Raw genomic sequence first — 24,071 nt, forward strand, 5'->3', positions numbered from 1 at the left:
CTAACTACTGACAACCTATGGAAAAACAAAATGTAATAACCCTGGAAACCAACTGTTGTACAAAGAGAGAACACATGAGTTAGCCACAACTTCTATTACAAACATTTGATTGTGTACTCACCATTATTCTTCAGTATATTTAATGGTGTGGTCAAATACTGACCATATATAATTGCTAAAATCCAAGAGACTTAAGTTTTCTAACTAGATGTTTCATGGACCTGATAGAGCTACCTACATTCTGAAAACAGTCTGTTGTTTTATATTAATTATTCAGTAAATGTTTGGATAGATTACAAATCTGTTTTTTAGGATAAGGTCATCCGACTAGTAATTTCTTTTTGATTCATTTTTATTTTTAAAACTTGATCATATAGAATGCTTATGATTTTTCTGCTGAGGCTCAGGATAAATAACATAAGCAATAAGAATTTTCTCATTAATTTTAATAAGTAGCCATAACTAGAATCTAATTTTTCAAAGATATTGTTTTTGAAAAATAGAAGAAACTGAACTGTTACTGTGACTTAACACTATGTCAGTTTAGAAACTGAGTTTTTATACTTCATCATAATCTTAAGAATTAAGAGGTTTGAGGTTAGTATTGTAAAAATTTGAGTTATGTTGTTTTGATTATATATAAAAGCATACTAACGCTTTAAGACTTCTGTTGTGTGAAGCAAGAGTCTGACTGAGATAGCTTGCTCCTGCATTTTCTATTCTGTTGAAGGAAAGATCTATTACTTCCAGGGTGGTATTGCTCTTCAGTACATCGGCCAAAAACACCATTCCATCACAAGTTATTCTATTGCTGGGAAAGGAAAAATATTTAGTTACATGTGAAAATAGCATGTTATTGTTCTTTTATTCATAGAAATAAAATGCTTTAAAACTGTTACATAATAATAAAAAATATTTTCTATTTTAGTAAAAGTTTATTTTAATCACTCAATTGCAGGAAAGTTAATGAAGTTTTATCGTAAAATATTGCTTCTTTCCTGGTTTAGAAAACTAAATTGCTCATTCAAGTTATTAGAAGGTATCAATATAAACTAAATTAATAAATATTAAGGATTAAGATAAAAGGCTCACTACGATGCTTGTATTTCCTAATTATTGGAATTGGTGTATAACAACGTATCCTGTGAATATGAGTATTTACATAGATTATTCCTGTGATTTACTGTAATGTGTAAATTACAGCTTACCAGCTGACATCAAGGTAGCGTAGGTTACTATTCACATACAGGGCATCACATAACTGTTTGAAGCCAGAATTTTTCATATCATGCTTACACATGTGTAGTTCAACAAGGCAGTGATTTTCTTTTAACATGTGGCCTATGTGGACTGTGGACTCTTCCTAAAATTGAATTAAAATCTTGTTTCTAAAATGTAATTTTAAAGCAGTACATGTTTATTCCAAACATATGGAATAAAGTTACTTAAATTAGCTTTTTAAAAAGATTTTATTGGTTAAGACTATTTGTTTGCAGCGTGCAGTTGTTTGTCATGTTGTACAAAAAAATCACCTCTGCCCCAAATGCTACCTTTACCCCCTCAGAAACAGGTAGCAGGCACTTATAAAATACAGTGACCATGTGATGCAAAATAGACTAGTTAATTTAAAACAACAATAATCCAACAATGCTTTCAGGGAAAAAAAATTGGTCCTATTATATGTTTAGCATTAAAAAAAAAAAACCCTTGCCGTCAAGTCGATTTGCACTCATCGCGACTCAATAGGACAGAGTAGAACTGCTCCATAGGGTTTCCAAGGCTGTAATCTTTAGGAAGGCAGAGTGCTACATCTTTTGTTTGAACCAACTTTTTGGTTAGCAGCGGAGTGCTTAACCACTTCGTCACCTGGGCTCCTTCCATTTAGCATATAAGCTCCCATATTGCTGGCCTCTCAAGAATCTCTCAACCTTTCCTACAACCCCGCATATGTTTCAGAACTTCGTTTTTGATCTCTAGTCTTGATGGTTTTTAGACAAAATACAGGCACATCTTCCAATCTTCATTTTTATTAAAAAACAAAATTTGTTATCCTGTATCTGATTTCTCCTTTATAATCACCCTAAATGTTTATAAAATGTTCTTAAATGTTTTCTGGTCACTAGAAGACTTTTTTTTCCCCCGCTTAAATTCTTCAGTCTAGCTGCTTATAGGCAAAAAGTATACCACCTTGCTATGGATTGAATTGTGTCCCCCAAAATATATGTTAAAATCCTAACTCCTGTACCTGTAAGTGGAGTCCCTGGGTGGTGCAAACAGTTAACCATAGACTACTAACCAAAAGGTTGGCAATTAAAACCCACTCAGAGGCACCTTGGAAGAAAAGCCTGGTGATGTTTCCTAAAGGTCACAGCCTTGAAAACCTTATGAAGTACAGTTCTACTCTGCAACACATGGGGTTGCCATGCATTGGAACTGACTTGATGGCAACTGGGTTTTTTGGGGTTTTTTTTGTTGGTACCTGTAAACATTACCCTGCTTGGAAATAGGGGTTTTCTTTTGTTATACTAATGAGGTCGTACCAGAGAAGGGTGCGTCCTAAACCTAATCACTTTGTTAACTCATTTAATTCTCTGAGAGAAGTGTAATTTAACTTGTTTTACAGAAACAGGAATACCACAAGAAGGTGGCTTTAAAGAAGCGACATTTATTTTCTCATAGTTCTGGAGACTAAACGTCTAAATCAGGGTCTCAGATGCTTTGATTCCTTCTGTGGGCCTCTCTCCTAGTCCTGGTAACTGCCATCAGTCCTGGGCATTCCTTGGGGTTCCTCACCACCAGGTGTGTCACTGTATCTATTCTGCTCTTTTTTATAATGCAAAAAAGTACCTGGTGCACAGTAAATCTGTTCTATAGGAAAATGGAAAGCATTTAATTACTGTTCAATATTCTGTTTCAGTATTCTGTATCTGATTTGTTTAAATTATTGCTTTGACAGTGAAAAGATATGTTCAAAGGGATGCTGTTTAGTCTGGGATCATAAAAAAATGCCAACTGACCACTTAGGAGTCCCAGTATTGCTCTGGCTAGTGACCAGCACAGAGGACATATTCAATAAATATTTGTATTCGTACCTTGATTGCATTTTTAGGCCAAGAAACTTGAAAGATGAATCATCCTAATTAAGGGAGGGAACTAGTGTCAGGCATAGTAAAGGGTTTTAGTCCTGACTTTCTGATTTAATTTGTATAGGGTGGCATGGCTTCAGTGTTTTTCCAGGCTCCCCAGGTAATGCCAACAAGCAACTAAGGGTGAAATCCAACATCTTAGAGCTTTTTGTTTTGTTATCCCCTCTGCCTCCATGGTAATAAACAGTAAAACCCTTAAATAGACTAGGTTTTAAGCTTATCTTTGGGAACAGCAAAGTATGGGGAAACACAAGAGAATTCTACTCAAAAGCCATTTAAGAGGGAATAAGCACCCTTAGGATAGAGAGAGTGGTGCTGGCTCAGAGAGGAAGAGAAGGCAGGCTAGTGCTTGGTTGGCTGCAGACCTAGGCCTTAGAGAGGGGCTGGGCTTTTACTAACTACTCTCAGATGGATTTGGGAATGATAACATCACTCAGCATGTGTAAAAGAGGGTCTGTATTTCTAATGTGTTTTCATATATCTTAACATACTTATTTCCTCAGGAATTTAATCCAAAAATTTCTAATTTAGCCTTCAAATCTCCTGTCATGTCCTCAATCCGACAGATTTCCCTGCCACCTACTTCCCCCTGCTTTGATTTTGATGTCCTTCTTCATGCACCCATGGCACCCTGAGCAGTTCACTCTAAAGACTCTACATTTTACTCGTTAATGGCTCTCCATGTAGACTGAAAGCTCCTTGAGGACAAGGGCCATGTGTTTTATTTGACTTTATAGCACCTAATTGTGTCTGGTTTACAGTTACACTCAAATATTTACTTAAGCAAATGAATCATGATGAAACAATTCACTGGGTATTTGAGCCAGGTATTTTGCTGATCTTTTAAGTATTTTGGGTTGTTGTTGTGTGCCATCAAGTCCGTTCATAATGAGACCCTATATGACAGAGTAGAACTGTCCCAAATAGTTTCCTAGGCTGTAATCTTTATGGGAACAGATCACCACATCTTTCTCCGTGGAGTGGCCCGTAGATTTGAACTGCCGTCTATGAGGTTAGCAGCTGAGTGCTTAACCAGTGTGCCACCAGGGCTCCTGTATTTTGGGTAGGGTTCTTGTATTTGAGGATTCTGGGTATACTGTTGAACAGACTATGTACATGAAATAATTAACATGATATAAGATTACAAAAAATTTGGTACAGAAAAGTACAGAAATAATTCAGAGGAAAAAGTCCATGCTGGAAAAAAAAGGAAAACACACTTTTGCATTAGAAAAAATACTACTTTAAAAAATGGTTAATTCTGAATTTCTCAAACTGATGGGCCGCAGTGAGGTAGATAATTTAAAGACTGTATAAAGTGCTTTCAACATTTTCTTTTCCTTTTAGTACACATAACTGTGCTTTTGTTCAGACCAATATTAAAATGAGTTCTTATTCCATAACTTTTTACAACTAATGGGAAAAGAAATACTCCCAAAAGGATGTTAAAGCTTCAAGGGAGAAGCCCTGAAAGTAGAAACCATGTTTTTACTCATCTTTCTGTCTTCCACACGCAGCTTTACATATAAGATCAAGTCCAGACTTGCCAACCTGCTAGTCATACACATTTCAAAGATAATTTCAAAGACATAGTGGTTCAGTCATATCAGTTAATGTAACAAAAAACAGTAGTTCACACTGGGCCCTTTTAAAGCCTGGCCTTTACAGCTTTAACCATTTATACTTCCAGCTTACTACTCTGCCCCTCACAGATTTACTCACTCAGTACCTGTCTACAAGAAAACAGATGACATGTTTGCTACTTAAGTTAGCAACTTCTAAGATCACAGTTATGAGTCTTGTCAAGAAATAATGTAATAATGTTCTATAAATAAAACTTTCTTAGTAAATAGTAGCTTAGAAGATATAGTAAGTACAGTTACAAGAATATGGTACATTCATGAACCTTGAAATAACTCTCAGTCCCTTAATTCTATTCACATGTTGTTATGTTAACTGCCATCACTTTGAAAACATACCTGTTCGCCATACAGTATAGGACGGTTTAGGTTTATTCCCTTAATTGCTTGGTTTTGAGTTAGTACTGTAGCAAATGCGATCACACTTTGCATTCCCTAAAGACAGGTAAATTCATTAAGGAAACTGACAAAGTCTATAAATGAACCTCCCTAAATAAATATTTCAGTTATCCGAGGGCTGATAAATCAAAACTGTTTTCATTTTATTACACTCTGAATTGCAGGCTGATGAAATTCAGAAATGAATTGTTACCATGTTCTTTTCTCCCTGCCCTAAAATCTATCTATGACTTGCACGGGGAGTTTCTGAAGTTTCAATACCCATTATTCCTAGGGTGTCTGCCTCTGGGTTTGCTCCGAGATCCTCAGAGTTCTGTGTGGTACCCAATAATGCAAACTTCAGATATACAGACATACATTCGGATCTCAGCAAGGGGTCCATACTGCTTGTAACACATCCCTTTGTGCAAGTATTCTTTCATATTCATACTAGTACTTCAAGTGTGTGCATGTGTGGCAGGGGAGGGTTCCTGGCCACATTTTTCTCAACTTCTACAGGTCTCCCTCTCCACCTTACTGGACAGCTCTAATCCCATCTCCATGATGGACACCACGACACACACCCAGCTGTTAGGCTAGAAAACCTAGGCCTCTCCTCACTCCACCATTCCTCATGCCCTCCCATCCAGCTGATAAGTGAGCCTTACAGATTCCAACTGCTGGGAGAACAGCCTGTGGTCAACTCCCCCCCTCTGCACTGCCTCGAGCTGAAAACAACTTCTCACAGATTGATAGCACAGTATGTACTGGATGTTCTACCTTGTTTGGAGAGATCTCTCTCTCGCAGTTCAACGTGTACTTCTTTGTTCTGCTTATGTGTGTGCATCACGTGGCACCTAACCAACCCCACTGCTTTATCTGTTCCTGGAGGGAAGGGGACAGCACAAGACAGGTCTGTGCAGCCCACCATCTGGCCCTGAATGCAGTGAGTGACCCATTGGGCATGGGAGACTGACACCCACTATTGAAGCAGATCTTACTCTGCTTCTGTTCCATGTAAGCAAAGACTGTTCTATCCAGTGCCTGTTGTGTGAATCGTGTTTTTATTGGTGACCTGAACACCTGCTTGACCTCACCTCCAAAAGATGTCTCAAATTAGTCAACTCCTTTCTACTTATCGGCCACCCCCCAGCCCCAGTCCTCATCATCCCTCATCTAGAATGTTGTATCTTTCTTTCTTTTTGTATTTGTACTTTTTTTTTTATTATTGTACTTTAGATGAAGGTTTACAGAGCAAACTAGCTTCCCATTAAACAGTTAGTACATACACTGTTCTATGACATTGGTTACCAACCCCATGACATGTCAACACTCTCCCTTGCTTGACCCTGGGTTCCCTATTACCAGCTTTTCTGTGTCTCCTGCCTTCCAGTCCTTGCCCCTGGGCTGGTGTGTCCCTTTAGTCTTGTTTTGTTTTACGGGCCTGTCTAATATTTGGCTGAAGGGTGAACCTCAGGAGTGACTTCAGTACTGAGCTAAAAGGGTGTCCAGGGGCCCTATTCTTGGGGTTTCTTCAGTCTCTGTCAAGCCAGTAAGTCTGGTCTCTTTTTGCGAGTTAGAATTTTGTTCTACATTTTTCTCCAGCTCTGTCCAGGGCCCTCTATTGTGATCCCTGTCGGTGCAGTCAGTTTGGTAGCTGGGCACCATCTAGTTGTGCTGGACTCAGTCTGGTGGAGTCTGTGGTAGTTGTAGTCTGTCAGTCATTTGGACTAATCTTTCTGTGGTAACTTTATAAGTGAGCAGTCAGCTTCCTCTTGCCACCCTTTAATTTCTCACTGAGAAACCAGAGTGCTTTTTTGAAAATGTCAATCAGATCACACCATTCCACAACTTTAAAACATTCCAAGTTTTCTTGTAGCTTTTATGACACAATCCTCCTTCCTCCCGCCCATGCAACCTTGCCTAATCTGGCCTCTGTGGACGTCTCCACCTTCACTTTAAGGCACTCTTTTACTCCCTGTGCTCAGCCACACAGGCCTTTCAGTTCTTAAAACCTGGTAGGCTCTTGCTTGCCTTCAACAGTTTCATTATTCATGTCCCTCCCTCATGGTTTTTGCCACATCTGAATATCCCTTTTACTATTTACTTAATACTCTTATGTTAAATCAACCCACTATTTCACTTTTGTTGTAAAAATCTGGTATCACTGCCATAAACAGAAAACAGAAATTATCTGTAAAATATGTGAATATTAAAATTACCTTATTCTGCACCAGTAATGCTATTCATACCACACTTAGAAGCACTATCTTAGAGTCTATGCATGCTAGGCTCCTTGCCTGGAATGTTCTGCCATGACCCTTCTACATAGCAGTTTCCTATCTTAGGAGGTTACCTCTTCCCCATTATCAAAGCACCATTTGTCATCTTCATAGCAGGTGTATTTATGTATTGATGTTCTCCCAGTGAAAATATAAGCTCCATAAAAGCAGAGACCATACTGGTTCACTGTTATACCCTTAATGTCTAGCACAGTGCCTGGTACAAGTAGACAATAAATACTGAATTGAACTAATGCTTTCACAGTACCAAAGTGACTACCCTTACCTCCTTAAAAAGGTAGTCCTTCAGAACCTGTGGCCCTAAAGGACCACCTGGCTTATCTTACTGTTTGCATGTCCCAGGGATTTTGCATGGCTGGGTGGAACCTAGAGGCTGTACAATAGATTTTCAAAAGTAGGCCTGAAAGTTTAAAAGCATGTTTGAGAAAGCAAAGCCTGAAGTTTGAAGACATGCAAAAACCACACATTTCTCATTATCAGACCAGATGAAGGCTCAGAGCAGTTTTCGTAAACCATCATCATTTTAGGTTTTTATGCTACAATACAAATAACTACTCACTACAAAATTTTTTTCTCAAAAGTAAATATATATTGTTTTAATGAGTGAAGTAGTATTTATTTAATTAAAATGGACGTGATCAATTTCTTTAAAAATCCTGTATGGGTTAAGATGGACTGGATGGATGTTTGGGAATATTTTTATTACACTGGGTATTTTTCTATGGTTTTACTACAATCTGATTTTATTAACAGTACTATTATGTCTGGGGGGAAAAATCTTTTCTCTGATATTAGATATTAGGGGCAAGATTAATCATTCATAAGGCTCAGGGTCTCCTGAACAATTCTGCTCTGTACTGGTTTCCTGGGAGAATGGCATTCCTTATCTCAGTGACTTTCTTATAACCAATTTACTCACCAGATCACAATCTCCTAGATCTAATTTCTCTAAGGATGAATTAACTTGCAGCATTGCAGCAAAAAACATTCCACCTTTGTTTTCAATCTTGTTTCCAGTCATTCTTAGGTACTTCAGGGTTGTATTCTTCTGAAAAGGAAATGAATCAAAACTTAGATATTTAAGTATTTAATCCATAGAATTCTCTTTAAGTTATGTGAGTTAGAGACTATTTTTCTAGGATATATTCCTTAAAAGGTAACATGGGATTTCTCATAATAGATAAAAAATTTAGTTTAACAGTAGGACTGTTTAGGAAAGAGATGTCCAGGCAATGACCAGTAAATAAAACAAATCTTAATAAACTTTCCTTTCATTGGAAAATCTGCAAATGTATCTTGCAAGAAAATTATCACTTTTTTATTGTGGTAAAACTCACATAAAATTAACCATTTTGAAGTGTACAATTCAGTATCACTTAGCACATTCACAATGTTGCTCAACCATCACCTCTATCTAGTTCCAAAACATTCTCATCATCCCCAAAGAAGACCCCGTCCGTACCCATTAAGCAGTCATTCTTCATTCCCTCTGTATCACTTTAAAAAAAAAAAAAATTGTGTTTTTGGTGAAAGTTTACACAGCAAATTACTACACATTTTAACAATTACTACACAAACTGTTCAGAGACATTAGTTACATTTTTCACAATATGTTAACATTCTCATTAATTTCCTTCTGGATGTTCCATTTCCAGTATTCTGGTTTCCCTGTCCCCCTACCCTTTCATCTTTGCCTTAGAGTAATTGTTGGACTATTGGTCTCATATAGGTAGTTTTTTAAAGGTGCACAGTACTCACTGGTAATATATTTTACGAGCCGATCTGCTTTTTAGCTAAAAGGTGCTCTCAGGGGGTAGTTTTTGTTCAAGGTTTATGGAGTATCTCCGGGCAATAGTCTCTGGGAAGTCTTCTAGTCTCAACTGGTCCAATAAGCCTGGGCTTTTAAGAATATGAATTCTGCTCCACATTTTTTCTCCCTCTATCAAGATCCATCTATTGTGGCCCTGATTACAAATGTTAGTGGTAGCCAGGCACCATCTAGCTTTTCTGGATAGATGAGGCCATGGTTTGTGTAAATTGTTAGTCCTGTAGACTAGTTTCCCTGGTATCACTTCTAAAGTGATATAATTCCTCAGACATCTGCAAAGTTTAATTCTATCTCCTATTCTCTTTTGATAATTTTTTTCACAAAAATTACAAATGTTTCATAGTTCTAGTGAATAAATATGATATATTTATATCGAAGAGCAAATATATTAAAAACGAATTCAGATATTTCTAAGATCAGGACCAAGATAAGATGCCCACTCTCACCACTTTTATACAACTTGTACTAGAGATTCTAACCAAAGCAATTAGGCAAGAAAAAGAAATTTTAAAAAACATTGGAAAGGAAGAAAATGATCTATTTGCATATGACATGATCTTGTATGTAGAAAATCCTAAAGACTCTACAAAAAGGAAACTATTAGAACTAAAAAATGAGGTTCCTCAAAAAGCTAAACAGGCAGGGGAAAAGGCAAACACTTTGGCCTGACATGTTCTTCTCCCTGGTGCTATGGGCCAGGGCAGTTGGCCTCACCACCCAGTGGGGAAGACATATAATGTATGTGCATAAGACAGCTGTGCAAAATGGAGCTGGAGGAACCATATTTGTGCACAGAGATACTCCTGAGAATAATCCAGATACTCCATTTGGTTTTACAACAGAAAACTATAAGAGGATAGAGGCAATTGTAAAAAAAAAAAAAATACCCAGAAGGGCATAAAGCAGCAGCTGTGCTTCCAGTCCTGATTTAGTGCAGAGACAGGATGGATGGTTGCCCATCTCTGCCATGAACAAGGGTGCAGAAGTTTTACAAATATGTCCAACGATGGTATATGAAATAGCAACTTTTTATACAATGTATAATCAAAAGCCAGTTGGCAAGTATCACATTCAGGTCTGCTCTACCTCACCTTGCATGCTTTGAGATTCTGACTGCATAGTGGACCGCCATTCAGAGAAAGCTTGGAATAAAGGTTGGGGAGACTGTACCTGACAAACTTTTCCACATAGAGGTGGAATGTTTAGATGCCTGTGTAAATGCACCAATGGTTCAAATAAACAACTGCTGTGAAGATCTGACACCTAAGGATATTGAAGAAATTATTGATGAGCTCAAGGCTGGCAAAATTCCAAAACCTGGGCCACGGAGTGGATGCGTCTCTTGTGAGCCAGCTGGTGGTCTTACCTCTTTGACTGAACAACCCAAAGGAACTGGTTTTGGTATACAAGTAGATGTTTAATTTATATTCAACTGTACATATGTCATATGTCAGTGGAAAAATAAAATATGCCTCTCCCGTCTGAAAAAAAAAAAAGTTAAACACAAGAGCCAAAATGGCACTATAGATAAAAGCACCATGCCATCCCTCTGAAGCAAAGACCCGAAAAAAACTAAGTAAAACAGATACAAATGTCAATCCTGGAACCCTAAGCATCAAATGAAGGAATCAAGAACTCAGTCAAGCATCAAATGGAATAAGAGAACAGAGAAAGAGGAGAGCTACAGAGTGGAAGTCGCCTGCCAGCTCACTGCCACCTGGATTCAACATTTTGGACCTCAGCCACCAAGGACTGTGGACAGAGAGTACAGGAAGGCAACTTCACAGAGCTTCCAGCAGGAGACAGTGAACCCAATAACCAGGGATAAATGCTTTCCCACTCCCCACCCTTCTTTCCTGTACAAGGCCTTCACCACTTTCCAATGGGCCACGGTCACTCGGCTGAAGAAACACCAGTTCACTGCCACCTGGGTCCACCTGACCCCCACCACCCAGCTCCTTAGTTGCCATTTTTTTGTTTTTTATTTTTTTGTTTTTTGATCATGTTTTTTGGCTTTTTTTGTTGCCTCTCCCTCTCTCCCTTTCTCCCTTTCCTTTCTCCCACCCAGGTAGCTCCATGTGCTATCCCCTCCCCTTCTTGACAGGCTGTGATTTTTTGGTTTGTTTGCTTTGTTCTTTTTTTCTTTTTCTGTTTCTTCTCTCTCTCCTTTCCTTTCTCCTGCCCACCTATGCAGCCCTGTGCACTGCCCCTGCCCCTTCTGGAGGGGCTGTACGGCACTGCTTGGCTGGTGAGTCACTGCATGTGGCCTCCCTGGGTCTGCGCTGCTGTCACCAACCGGCTCCCTCAGTGCCACTGTGTTTATATTTGTTTTTTCCCTTTTTTTGTTTCTTCTTTCTCCCTTACTTTCCTTTCTTCCACCAACCTAGCCCCATGCGCCACACCCCCTTCTTGGTGGGGTGTGTTGTACCACTTGGTTGGAGAGCCTCTGGCGCACAGCCTCTTTGGGTCTGTGGCGCCTCCACAGGCCAGCTTCCTCAGTGCCATATTTTTTGTTTTTCATCATCTTTCCCCTACTCGCTTTTCCTTCTCCTTCCCACCTAGACCTTGCACTGCCTCCTGCCTTCCTGATGGGCTGTGCCATGCCACCTGGAAAGAGAGACATCAGCTTGCTGCCACCCCAATTCCGCCCTACCCTCAATGGCTGGCTCCCCTTCCACATGTAATTTTTGTTGTAGTTATTTTTATTTATTTAATTTCTTTGTTGGTTGCTTTCTTCTCTTTCCTTTCTTCTGCTCACCTAGCCCTGTGCACCACCCACACCTCTTCTCAACAGGTTGAGCCACACCACTCAGCTAGACAGCCATCAGCACGCAGCCTTGCCAGGTCTGCCCCACTCCCACCACTGAATTTTACTGTGCCACCATTTTATTTACTTTTTTTTGGGGGGGGGGGATTTTTTTCTCTCTTCCTTCTCTTCCTTCACCCACCCACTTAGCTCTGCACATCACATCCTATTCTTTCCCTCCTGCCTATCTGCACCTTGCACTGAGTGCCGCAACCCTGAGCAGCACCAATGTAGTCCCCTCGGTCCTGCCCTGCACTGCCCTCCAGCCTCACCCCATTGATCCCAGTCTGTGCTGCAAACTACTCATCCCTACCCCTTTACTCCCGCTGGACCTGCCCTGCTGCACCATAGCTGAGTGATGGGCCTTGTCCACCTGGACAAGGTGGTGAGAAGTATTGTGCCCACAGGCAAGCAAGCAAAAAAAGATGCCCAGCCTGCCTGCCCAGATACAACCAAATTTTTTTCAAAAAGCAAGGTGAAACAACAACAACAAAAAGGAGGATGCAAATAATTCCTGAATGTTCCAGAGATAGCAGACAATATCAAAACATATTTAAAAAGCAGGAGAGGATGGCTCCAGAAAGTGATCAAACTAAAGCACCAGATGACCTTAGGGTAGAAGAAAAAGCACTGAAACTACCTGATAGGGAATTCAAAACTCTAATATTCAGGGTTCTCCAAAAGATGAAGGAAAATGCAAACAAAAATAATGAAAAAATAGACAAAATTATGGAAAATACAGACAATATCGGAAAACACAGACAATGCAATGGAAGAATTCAGGAAAATAATACAGGAACTAAATGTCAAAGTAAATAAACAACTAGAAATCATACAAAAACAGCAATTAGAAATCCAAAAGATAAACAACAAGATTTCAGAAACAGACTGTGCAATAGAAGGTTTTTGGAACAAATTTGAAACAGTGGAAGACAGGATCAGCAAAATTGAAGACAAATCCTTGGATACCACTTTGTTTAAAGAAAAATCAGAAAAAAAGACTAAAGAAAAATGAAGTAACCTTGAGAACAATGTGGGATACAATCAAAAGCAAAAATTTATGTGTGATAGGAGTTCCAGAACAGGGGGAGAAAGCATTGAAGATTTGCTGACAGAAAACTTCCCTAATATCATGAAAGATGAAAAGCCGCCATCCAAGAAGCTCAACGAACCCCACACAGGATAGACCCCAAAATAAAATCACCAATACATATCATAATCATACTCTCTAAAACCAAAGACAAGGAAAGAATCCTGAGAGCAGCTTGAGAAAAATGAAAAGGGGAAACAATAAGAATAAGCTCTGATTCCAAGAAACCAAACCCGCTGCCGTTGAGTTGATTCCAACTCAGAGTGACCTACTCAGCAGAAACCATGCAGGCAAGACCACGATGGAATGACAAGTATAAAATCTTGAAAGAAAAAAACTGTCAACCAAGAATATTATAATATATCCTGCAAAACTCTCGCTCAAATATGATGGTGAAACTAGGACATTTCCAGATAAACAGGAATTAAGGGAATATGTAAAAACCAAACCAAAAAAGAGTTAACAGGAGTCCTTTGGTTAGAGAACAAACAATATCAGACAACAACCTTTAGGACATAAGACATCAGCCAGATATCAACCTAGATAATGAACTTCAAGGATAAAACAAAACTAACAAAATTACAACAGGGAACCAGAGAGGTCAATCTGTAAATGACAACAACGTCAGAACAATAAAGAGGGAATAAACGGTGTAGGTATAGAACTTTCAAATGGAGAGGAGGTCAAGGAGATATCAAGTAATAAAACACTGGTTTAAACTTAGCAAGATAGGGGTAAATTTCAAGATAGCCACAAAGAACATTAACAAACCTACTCATCAAAATGAAAAAGAAAAAGTCTCAGTAAACACAAAATCTAGAAAAATGAAAGAAATGAAAAAAAAATGCACAAACAAAAGGAACTCAGGACAGAAGAGTAAGAGAAACAAAGAAAATGTCAGCTCCACAAAAAAAGCACTATAGAATGAAAGCAATAACTCACACCTATCAATAATCACACTGAATATAAATGGCTTAAATGCACCAGTAAAGAGACAGAGTGACAGAATGGATTAAAAAAAAAAAAGATCCATCTATATGCTGTCTACAAAAGACACACCTTAGAAATAAAGACACAATTAAAATCAAAGAATGGAAAAAAAAATATATATCAAGCAAAGAGTAATCGAAAAAGAGCAGAAGTGGCAATACTAATCTCAGAGAATACAGACATTGAAACAAAATCCACCATAAAAGACAAGGAAGGACATTATATAATGATTAAGGGGACAATCCACCATGGGGACATAACCATAATATCTACACACCTAATGACAGGGCCCCAAAGTACATAAAACAAACTCTAACAGCACTAAAAAGAGAGATTAACAGTTCCACAATAATAGTACAAGGGCAACATACCACTCTCAGTAAATGACACAATATCTAGAAAGAAACTCAACAAAGGCACAGAAGATCTAAAGGCCACAATCAACAAACTGGACCTCATAGACATATATAGAACACTCCACTCAATAGCAGCAAAGCACACATTCTTTTTCAATGCACACGGAATGTTCTCCAGGATAAACCATATGCCACAAAGCAACCCTCAACAAAATCCAAAACAGAGAGAATACAAAGCACCTTCTCTGATCACAATGCCATAAAAGTAGAAATTAATAATACAAAGAGCAAAGAAAAGAAATCAAGTACATGGAAACTGAGTAACACCTTGCTCAACAGCCACTGGGTAACAGAAGAAATCAAAGATGGAATAAAAAAAATTCCTAGAATCAAATGAGAATGAAAACACATCATACCAAAACCTCTGGGACACGGTAAAGGCAGTGTTCAGTGGCCAATTTGTAGCAATAGATGCACACATCAAAAAAGAAAAAAAGGACAAAATAAAAAAATTAGCTACACAACTTGAACAAACAGAAAAAGAACAGAAAAAGAAGCCCACAGCCACCAAAAGAAAGGAAATAATGAATATCAGAGCAGAATTAAATGAAATAGAGAATAGAAAAAATAGAATCAACAAAATCAAAAGTTGGTTCTTTGAAAGGATCAATAAAATCAACAAACCATAGCCAAATCAACAAAAGAAAAACAAGATAGGACACAAATAACCCAAATAAGAAATGAAATGGGGGACATTATGCCAGACGCAAAAGAAAGAAAAAGGATCATAACAGAGTACTATGGCAAACTATACTCTGACAGATTTGACCTACCTAAACTAACACAAACAGAGGTCGAAAATCTGAACAGATTCATAACAAGAAAAGAGATTGAAAAGGTAATTAAAAAAAAAAAAAAAAAAAACTCCCAACAAAAAAAAGCCCTGGCCCAGATGGCTTCACTGGAGAATTCTACCAAACATTTAGAGAGGAGCTTGCACTAGTACTAATCAAACTATTTCAGAGCATAGAAAAGGAAGGGATGCTTCCAAATTCATTCTATGAAGCCAACATAACCCTGATACCAAAACCAGGCAAAGACACCAGAAAAAAAGAAAATTACAGACCAATACCTCTCATGAATATAGGTGCAAAAATTCTCAAAAAAATTCTAGCCAATAGAATTCAGCATCACATTGAAAAAAATAATATACCACAACCAAGTAGGGATTCCTACAAGGTATGCAAGAATGATTCAACATTAGAAAATCAATAAACATAATCCACCACATAAATAAAAGAATCACATGATCATCTCATGGATGCACAAAAGGCATTTGCTAAAGCCCAACACCCATTCCTGATAAAAACTCTGAATAAATAGGTATAGAAGGGAAATTCCTCAACACAATAAAGGACACCTGTACAAAACCAACAGCCAACATCATTCTTAACAGAGAGAGGCTGAAAACATTCCCCCTGAGAACAGGAACAAGACATGGATGCCCTTTATCACAACTCCTATTCAACATTGTGCTGGAAGTCCTAGCTACAGCAATAAGGCAAGAAAAAGAAATAAAAGGTATCCAAATTGGTAAGGAAGAAGTAGAACTATCCCCATTTGCAGATGATATGATGCTATACACAGAGAACCCAAAGGACTCCACAAGAAAACTACCGGTACTAATAGCAAGATTCAGCAGAGCAGCAGAATACAAGATAAACATACAAAACTCAGTTGGATTCCTATACACCAATAATGAGAACTATGAAAAAGAAATTAGGAAAGCAAACCATTTATAACAGCCCCTAAAAAAAAAAAAAAAAAAAAAAATCTTAGGAATAAATCTAACCAAGGACGTAAAAGACCTTACAAAGAAAATTACAAAAAACTACTCAAAGAAACCAAAAGAGACACACATAAATGGAAAAACATACCATGCTCAACATTGTGAAAATGTTAATTCTACCCAAAGCAATCTACAAATACAACACAATCTTGATCCAAATACCAACAGCATTCTTGAATGAGATGGAAAAACTTATCAACTATATGGAAAGGAAAGAGGACCTGGATAAGTAAAGCACCATTGAAGAAAAAGAATAAGAGGGCTTGCACTACCTGACCTCGGAACCTACTATACAGCTACCATAGTCAAAAAAGCCTAATAATAGTACAAAAGACACACTGACCAATGGAACAGAATTGAGAATGCAGACGTAAATCCATCCACCTACAGTCACCTGATCTTCAACAAAAGGCCAAAGTCCATTAAAAGGGGAAAAGACAGTTTTTCAAACAAATTGTCATGAATTGAATTGTGTCCCCCCAAAATATCTGTCAACTTGGCTAGATCATGATTCCCAGTATTGTATGATAGGCTACCATTTTGTCATCTGATGTGATTTCCCTGTGTGTTGTAAGTCCTATCACTATGATGTCAAGCGATGGATTAGTGGCAGTTATATTGACGAGATCTACAAGATTAGATAGTTTCTTAAGCCAATCTCTTTTGAGATACAAGAGAGAGAAGCGAGCAAAGAGACATGAGGACCTCATACCACCAAGAAAGCAGTGCCGGGAGCACAGCGTGTCCTTTGGACCTGAGATTCTTGTGAGGAGAAGCTCCTAGGCCAAGAGGAGATTGATGACATGGACCTTCCTCCAGAGCCGAAAGAGAAAGTCTTTCCCGGGAGCTGATACCCTGAATTTGGACTTGTAGCCTACTAGACTGTGAGAGAATAAATTTCTCTTTGTTAAAGCCATCCACTTATGGTATTTCTGTTATAGCAGGAGTAGATGACTAAGACAACAATCATACAATACTGGGAATCATGACCTAGCCAAGCTGACATATTTTGGTGAAACACAATTCAATCCATAACAACTGGGATCTTCTAAAAATTTTAACCACTTAGGCTCATCAAAATACTTCATCAAAAGAGTAAAAAGAGAACCTGTAGACTGGGAAAAAAATTTGGGTTATGACAAATCCAACAAATATCTAATCTCTAAAATCAATAGGAAAATTCAACACCTCCACCTCAAAAAGACAAATAATCCAGTTAAAAAATGGACGAAGGATATGAACAGACACTTCACCAAAGAAAACATTCAAGCAGCTAACAGACACATGAAGAAATGCTCAAGATCACTAGCCATTAGTGATCAAAACTACAATGTGATACCATCTCACCTTGACATTACTAACACAAATTAAAAAAAAAAAAAAAAGAAAATAACAAATGCTGGAGAGCCTGTAGGAAGTTTGTAACTCTTATGCACTGCTGGTGGGAATGTAAAATGGTACAACCACTTTGGAAAATGATATGGTGCTTCCTTAAAAAGCTAGAAACAGAAATACCATACGATCCAGCAATCCCATGCCTAGGAATATATCCTAGAGAAATAAGAGCCGTCACATGAATAAACATATGCACACCCATGATCATTGCAGCATTATTCACAATAGCAAAAAGATGGAAACAACCTAAGTGCCCATCAATAGATGAATGGATAAACAAACCATGGTACATGCACACAGTGGAATACTGCAAAACAATAAAGAACAATGATGAATCTGTGAAACATCTCATAACATGGATGAATCTGGAGGGCATTATGTTGACTGAGATAAGTCAATCACAAAAGAACAAATAGTGTATGAGACCACTATTATAAAAACTCATGAAGAGGTTTCCACACAGAAAGAAACAATCTTTGATGGTTACGAGGGAGGGATGGGAAGGGAAAAAATTAACTAGACAATAGATAACTGGTAACTTTGGTGAAGGGTACAACGGTACACAATACTAGAGAAGTCGCACAACTTGACCAAGGCAAGGTCATGGAAACTTCATAGACACATCCAAACTCCCTGAGGGACTGAATTACTGGGCTGAGGGCTGTGGGGACCACAGCCTTGGGGAACATCTACCTCCAGTGGCATAATATAGCTTATAAAGAAAATGTTCTACATTCTACTTTGGTCAGTAGCGTCTGGGGTCTCAAAAGCTTGACAGCGGCCATCTAAGTTTTCCACTGGTCTCACCCTAACTGGAGCAAGGGAGAATGAAGAAAACTAAACACACAAAGGAAAGATTGCTCTAAAGGACTAAGGGACCACAACTACCACAGCCTCCACCAGACTGAGTCCAGCACAACTAGATGGTGTTCAGCCACCTTCACTGACTGCTCTGGCTGGGTTCACAGTAGAGGGTTCTGGACAGAGCTTGAGAAAAATGTAGAACAAAATTCTAACTCACAAAAAAAGACCAGACTTACTGGTCTGACAAAGACTGGAGACACCCTGAGAGTATGGTTTCCGGACACCCTTTTAACTCAGTACTGAAGTTACTCCTGAGGTTCACCCTTCAGCCACTGATTAGACAGGCACATAAAACAAAACCAGACTAAATGAGCACACCAGCCCAGGGACAAGGATGAGAAGGAAGGAGGGGACAGGAAAACTGGTAATGGGGAACCCAAAATAGAGAAGTGGAGAGGGTTGACATGTCGTGGGGTTGGCAACCAATGTCACAAAACAACATGTGTATTAATTTTAATGACAAACTAATTTGCTCTGTAAACCTTCATCTTAAGTACAAATAAGTAAACAAAAAAAAGTTAAACACAGAATCACCTTATGACCCACCAATTCCACTCCTAGGTGTATACCCAAAAGAACTGAAAGGAGCGCAATACTCACTCCAGCGCTATTCACAATATCCAAAAGGTGGGCATAACCTAAATGCCCATCAAAAGATAAATGAATAAACAAAATGTATATACATACAATGGAATATTAGTCATAAAGAGAAATGATACATGCTACAACAAAGATGAACCTTGAAAACAATACGGTGAGTAAAATATATCAATCACAAAATGACAATGTATGATCCCACTCATATGAAATATCTATAACAGGCAAATTTATAGAGACCATTAATGGTTGTTAGGGGGGAGAGGGGAGGGGTACTCACTGCTTAATGGGCACTGAGTTTTTGTTAAGGTTGATGGAAAAATTTGGAAATGAAGATTGCTGATGGTTGTACAGCATGATGAATGTAATTAAAGTTGCTGAATTGTACACATAAAAATGTTGAAATGGCAATTTTTTTGTTATATGTTAGTACTACAATAAAAAAAACACATTCCCGTAATATTAGAACATAAGTTCACATTAACATTTGATTCCATTGGATCCAAGCTATCAAACGTTAAAATTCCAAAATAAAATATTAGTTTGACGTCTATAAATGCTTACATGTAGTGCTTTAGCAATCAGTTCTCCACCATCGGGCCCAATATCATTAAACATAAGGTTTAAGTAAATGAGATTAAGTTGTTTCTAGAATAAGGAGAGAAGTTATTACACATGTGTTATTGGAAATCGATCAATAATATATATTTCAGAGCTACTATAAGTAAAAACTTTTACCTCCAAAGAAAATGTTCTTTAAAACCCAGAAAAACTTAAAGTGCAGCAAAAACAACTGTTGTTGTTAGGTGCCAGCAGGTTAGCTCCAACTCATAGTGACCCTATGTACCACAGAATAAAACACTGCCAGGTCCTTCGTCATCCTCACAACTGTTGCTATGTTTGAGCCCATTGTTGCAGCCACTGTGTCAATCCATCTCATTGAGGGTTTTCCTGTCTTTTGATGACCCTCTACTTTACCAAGCATGATGTCCTTCTCCAGGGACTGGTTCCTCTTGATAACATGTCCAGAGTACGTGAGATGAAGTCCCGCCATCCTCACTTCTAAGGAGCATTCTAGCTGTACTTCTTCTAAAACAGGTTAATTCATTCTTCTAGCAGTCCATGGCATATTCAATATTCTTCACCAATACCACAATTCAAAGGCATCAATTCTTTTTCGGTCTTCCTTATTCATTGCTCAGCTTTCGCATGCATATGAGGCAACTGAAAATACCATGGCTTGGGTCAGGCGCACCTTAGTCCTCAAAGTGACATCTCTGCTTTGTGTGTGTGTGTGTGTGTGTGTGTGTGTGTGTGTGTGTGTGTAAGTTATTGGCATGGCTTAGGGACTTGGCATAACCCAGAAGCCTTTTTCTTGACTGCCTTCTTGTGAGCTGTCTTGACTTCACATCTTAAGCAACAATTGATGTCCTTGCTTTTTAACATTTTAAAGAGGTCTTTTACAGCAGGTTCGCCCAATGCAATATGTCATTTGATTCTTGGCTGCTGCTTCCATGGGCGCTGTGAAGCCAAGTAAAATGAAATCCTTGACAACTTTAATATTTTCTTCATTTATTGTGATGTTGCTTATTGGTCCAGTTGTGAGAATTTTTGTTTCATTTATGAAGAAGTGTAATCCATACTGAAGGCTACATAGTCTTGGATCTTCATCAGTAAGTGCTTTAAGTCCTCTTTGCTTTCAGCAAGCAAGGTTGTGTCATCTGCATATTGCAGGCTGTTAATGTCTTCCTGCAATCCTGATGCTGCATTCTTCACATAGTCCTGCTTATTTGGATTATTTGCTCAGCATACAGATTGAATTAAGTATGGTGAAAGGATGCAAACCTGATGCACACCTTTTCTGATTTTAAACTACACAGTATCTCCTTGTTCTCTCAGTTTACCGTACCGTGGTGGCTTGATGTTGCTGTGATGGTGGAAGCTATGCCATCAGTATTTCAAATCCCAGCGGGGTCACACAATAGTGGACAGGCTTCAGCAGAGCTTCCATATTAAGACTGATTAGGATGAAGGGCCTGGCCATCTACTTTGGAAAAAAATTAGCCAGTGAAAACCTTATGAATAGCAGCAAAAGCTACTATTATTGAGGAGAAAAAAATCACCATTCTCATTTAAACATAAAAATAATTGTAGTATAAGTGAAACAAGAAGTCTCTACATTCAGCTTTGACCAATGGTTAGAAGTATGGCTATGTTTATGTATGTATTTAACCATGGTGTACAACAAGTGTGCCCAGGGTGACTTGGGAACTATAGGTATCAGCTCTGTAAGACAAGACACAAATGCATTCCCAGTGTATTTCCAGTGTTACAGCAGTCAGGATCCTTGATATTTTGCAAAATTAGTGTTTTATGTGTATGCCATTAAAATAAGTGATTTCACTCTGAACAGAACTGAGAACATTTTGTAGAAAAATAATACCTGAAGCAGTTTTGCAGCATAGTAGGCACCAACATCTTTTAAGAGGTTATATCTAACATCCAAACCTAGAGGACATAGATGAATAGAGGCTGACATTCCTTATCATGAACACTTAAAAACCAGGTCAGTGGAAAGCAGGAGGTATTGATTCTTAAAGAGACAAACCATTAACATATGGATTCTTCTTTAAAATTCCAGAAAGAATCCAAAAATCTTCACTTGTTACTCTTTCCACTGGTATTATGCGATTGTTTCCAGCAACATTTAAAGTGATTCCTTTTTCCAATCTGTTTAAAAAAAAAAAAAAAAGATTTTGAACTACAAAGAAAGAAACTCAGTAAAGAAGTAAAAGTATTTTTCTTCATGTGGATATAGTAACATCACGAATAGCATTTACTGGAACCAAGTATGTACCACAATACAGACTTACACCAGATAAAACAATACTGGACATTGTACAGCAAAGTACTACCATATATCCTGTATCATTTAATTTTTCACCAAAAAACAAAGTATCTCCTTTTTATTAAACACTGGCTTCTTCAGTGATTTATTTGCCTAAATTCAGCCAGCTCAGAGGAATTAAGGACAAATTTGGAGCCCAGGCTGGGGGACTCCTGATCTAGTGTTCCTCCCAGTATATTACACAGCTTCTAAGACCTATCAACAGGAAACCCTGGTGGTATGGTGGTTAAGCACTATGGCTGCTAACTGAAAGGTCAGCAGTTTGAACCCACCAGGTGCTCCTTGGAAACCTTATGGGGCAGTTCTACTCTGTCCTATAGGGTCGCTATGAGTCAGAATCAACTCTACAGCAATGGGTTTGGTTTGGTTTTTGGTTAAGACCTACTAACAGTGTTGGTCATTTTTTTTTGTTTGTTGTTTTAATTGTTTTAGATGAAGGTTTATTAGTTTCTCATTAAACAATTGATACACATATTGCTTTGTAACACTGGTTGCCAACCCCACAAAATGTCAACACTCTCCCCTTCTCCACCTTGCATTCTCCATTACTAGCTTTCTTGTCCCCTCCTTCCTTCTCGTCCTTGCCCCTGGGCCGGTGTGCCCATTAAGTCACATTTTGTTTTATGGGCCTGTCTAATCTTTGGCTGAAGGGTGAACCTCAGGAGTGATTTCAGTACTGAGTTAAAAGGGTATCTGGAGATCCGTAGTCTTGGGGTTTCTCCAGTCTCTGTCACACCAAAAGTCTGGTCTTTTTTGGTTAGAATTTTGTTCTACATTTTTCTCAAGCTCTGTCTGGGACCTTCTATCGTGATCCCTGTCAGAGCACTCAGTGGTGGTAGCCAGACACCATCTAGTTGTGCTGGACTCAGTCTGGTGGAGGCTGTGGTAGTTGTGGTCCATTAGTTCTTTGGACTAATCTTTCCCTTGTGTCTTTGGTTTTCTTCATTCTCCTTTGCTCCAGAGTGGGTGGGACCAGTGTAGTATTTTATGTGGCTGCTCGGAAGCTTTTTAGACCCCAGACGCTACTAACCAAAGTAGGATGTAGAACATTTTCTTTATCAACTACCTTATGCCAATTGAGCAAGCTGTCCCCTGAGACCATGGTCCCCCTTGGCCTAGTAATTCAGTCCCTCAGGGAGTTTGGATGTATCTATGAAGCTTCTATGATCTTGTCTTGGTCAAGTTGTGCTGGCTTCCCCAGTGTTGTGTACTATCTTACCCTTCACCAAAGTGAGCACTTACCTTTTGTCTATTTAGTGTTTTTTCCTCACCATCCCTCCCTTGGGTAACCATCAAGGATTGTTTCTTTCTGTGTGGAAACCTTTTCACGAGTTTTGTAATCGTGGTCTCATACAGTATTTGTCCTTTTGTGATTGACTTATTTCACTCGCATAATGCCCTCCAGATTCATCTGTGTTACCAAGCATTTTTAAATGGCTCTAATATCACTCAGGTTTCAGAATTTTCACACAGATAACTATCAGTGAATGCTGCTGATATAATGAAGTACTTGTCTTTCTTACCCCTTTTTACTTTCTTCATCCACTTCCTGAAGTATATGCAACAAAAAAGGATTAATTCTCTGAGACTTTTCCATACACAGATTATAATAATGTTCCCGGAGGCTGGCAACAGGTGCTGAGGCTTTTGAAAAAGAAATACGTTACCATTCATCACATATAAATTATTCCAGAAGGTGTCCCTCTAAAAAAAATGAGAGTTTTTTCAATCAAAGATATGCATGTGTGTGAGTGTGTGTATAGACTGGGGGGTAGGGATAGGAGGTGAGAGAAATGAAGGACAGAGAAGACAGAAAGAAGTGAGGAAAAACCAAAAACCAAACTCGTTGCCATTGTGTCGGTTCCGACTCATAGCGACCCTGTAGGCCAGAGTAGAGCTGCCCTATAGAGTTTCCAAGGAG

General features: G+C 38.5%; 1 protein-coding gene and 1 pseudogene across 1 annotated transcript; one reads left to right on the top strand and one right to left on the bottom strand.

Annotated features, from left to right (window-relative positions):
- Positions 1 to 613: 613 nt before the first annotated feature.
- Positions 614 to 23,768, bottom strand: LRRC34 (leucine rich repeat containing 34). The gene is made up of 8 exons (XM_010596042.3): positions 23,674 to 23,768; positions 21,851 to 21,972; positions 21,686 to 21,750; positions 19,807 to 19,890; positions 8,387 to 8,515; positions 5,126 to 5,221; positions 1,209 to 1,363; positions 614 to 811 (listed from the first exon to the last, which is right to left on the bottom strand). Exons 1-8 carry the CDS (start codon positions 23,745 to 23,747, stop codon positions 634 to 636), a joined length of 903 nt encoding a protein of 300 aa, XP_010594344.1. The 5' UTR covers positions 23,748 to 23,768; the 3' UTR covers positions 614 to 633.
- LOC135228570 (NADH dehydrogenase [ubiquinone] flavoprotein 2, mitochondrial-like) lies at positions 5,216 to 11,942 on the top strand (annotated as a pseudogene).
- Positions 23,769 to 24,071: the final 303 nt, after the last annotated feature.

This window comes from Loxodonta africana, chromosome 23 (assembly GCF_030014295.1).
Source record: "Loxodonta africana isolate mLoxAfr1 chromosome 23, mLoxAfr1.hap2, whole genome shotgun sequence".
NCBI classification, from domain to species: Eukaryota; Metazoa; Chordata; class Mammalia; order Proboscidea; family Elephantidae; genus Loxodonta; species Loxodonta africana.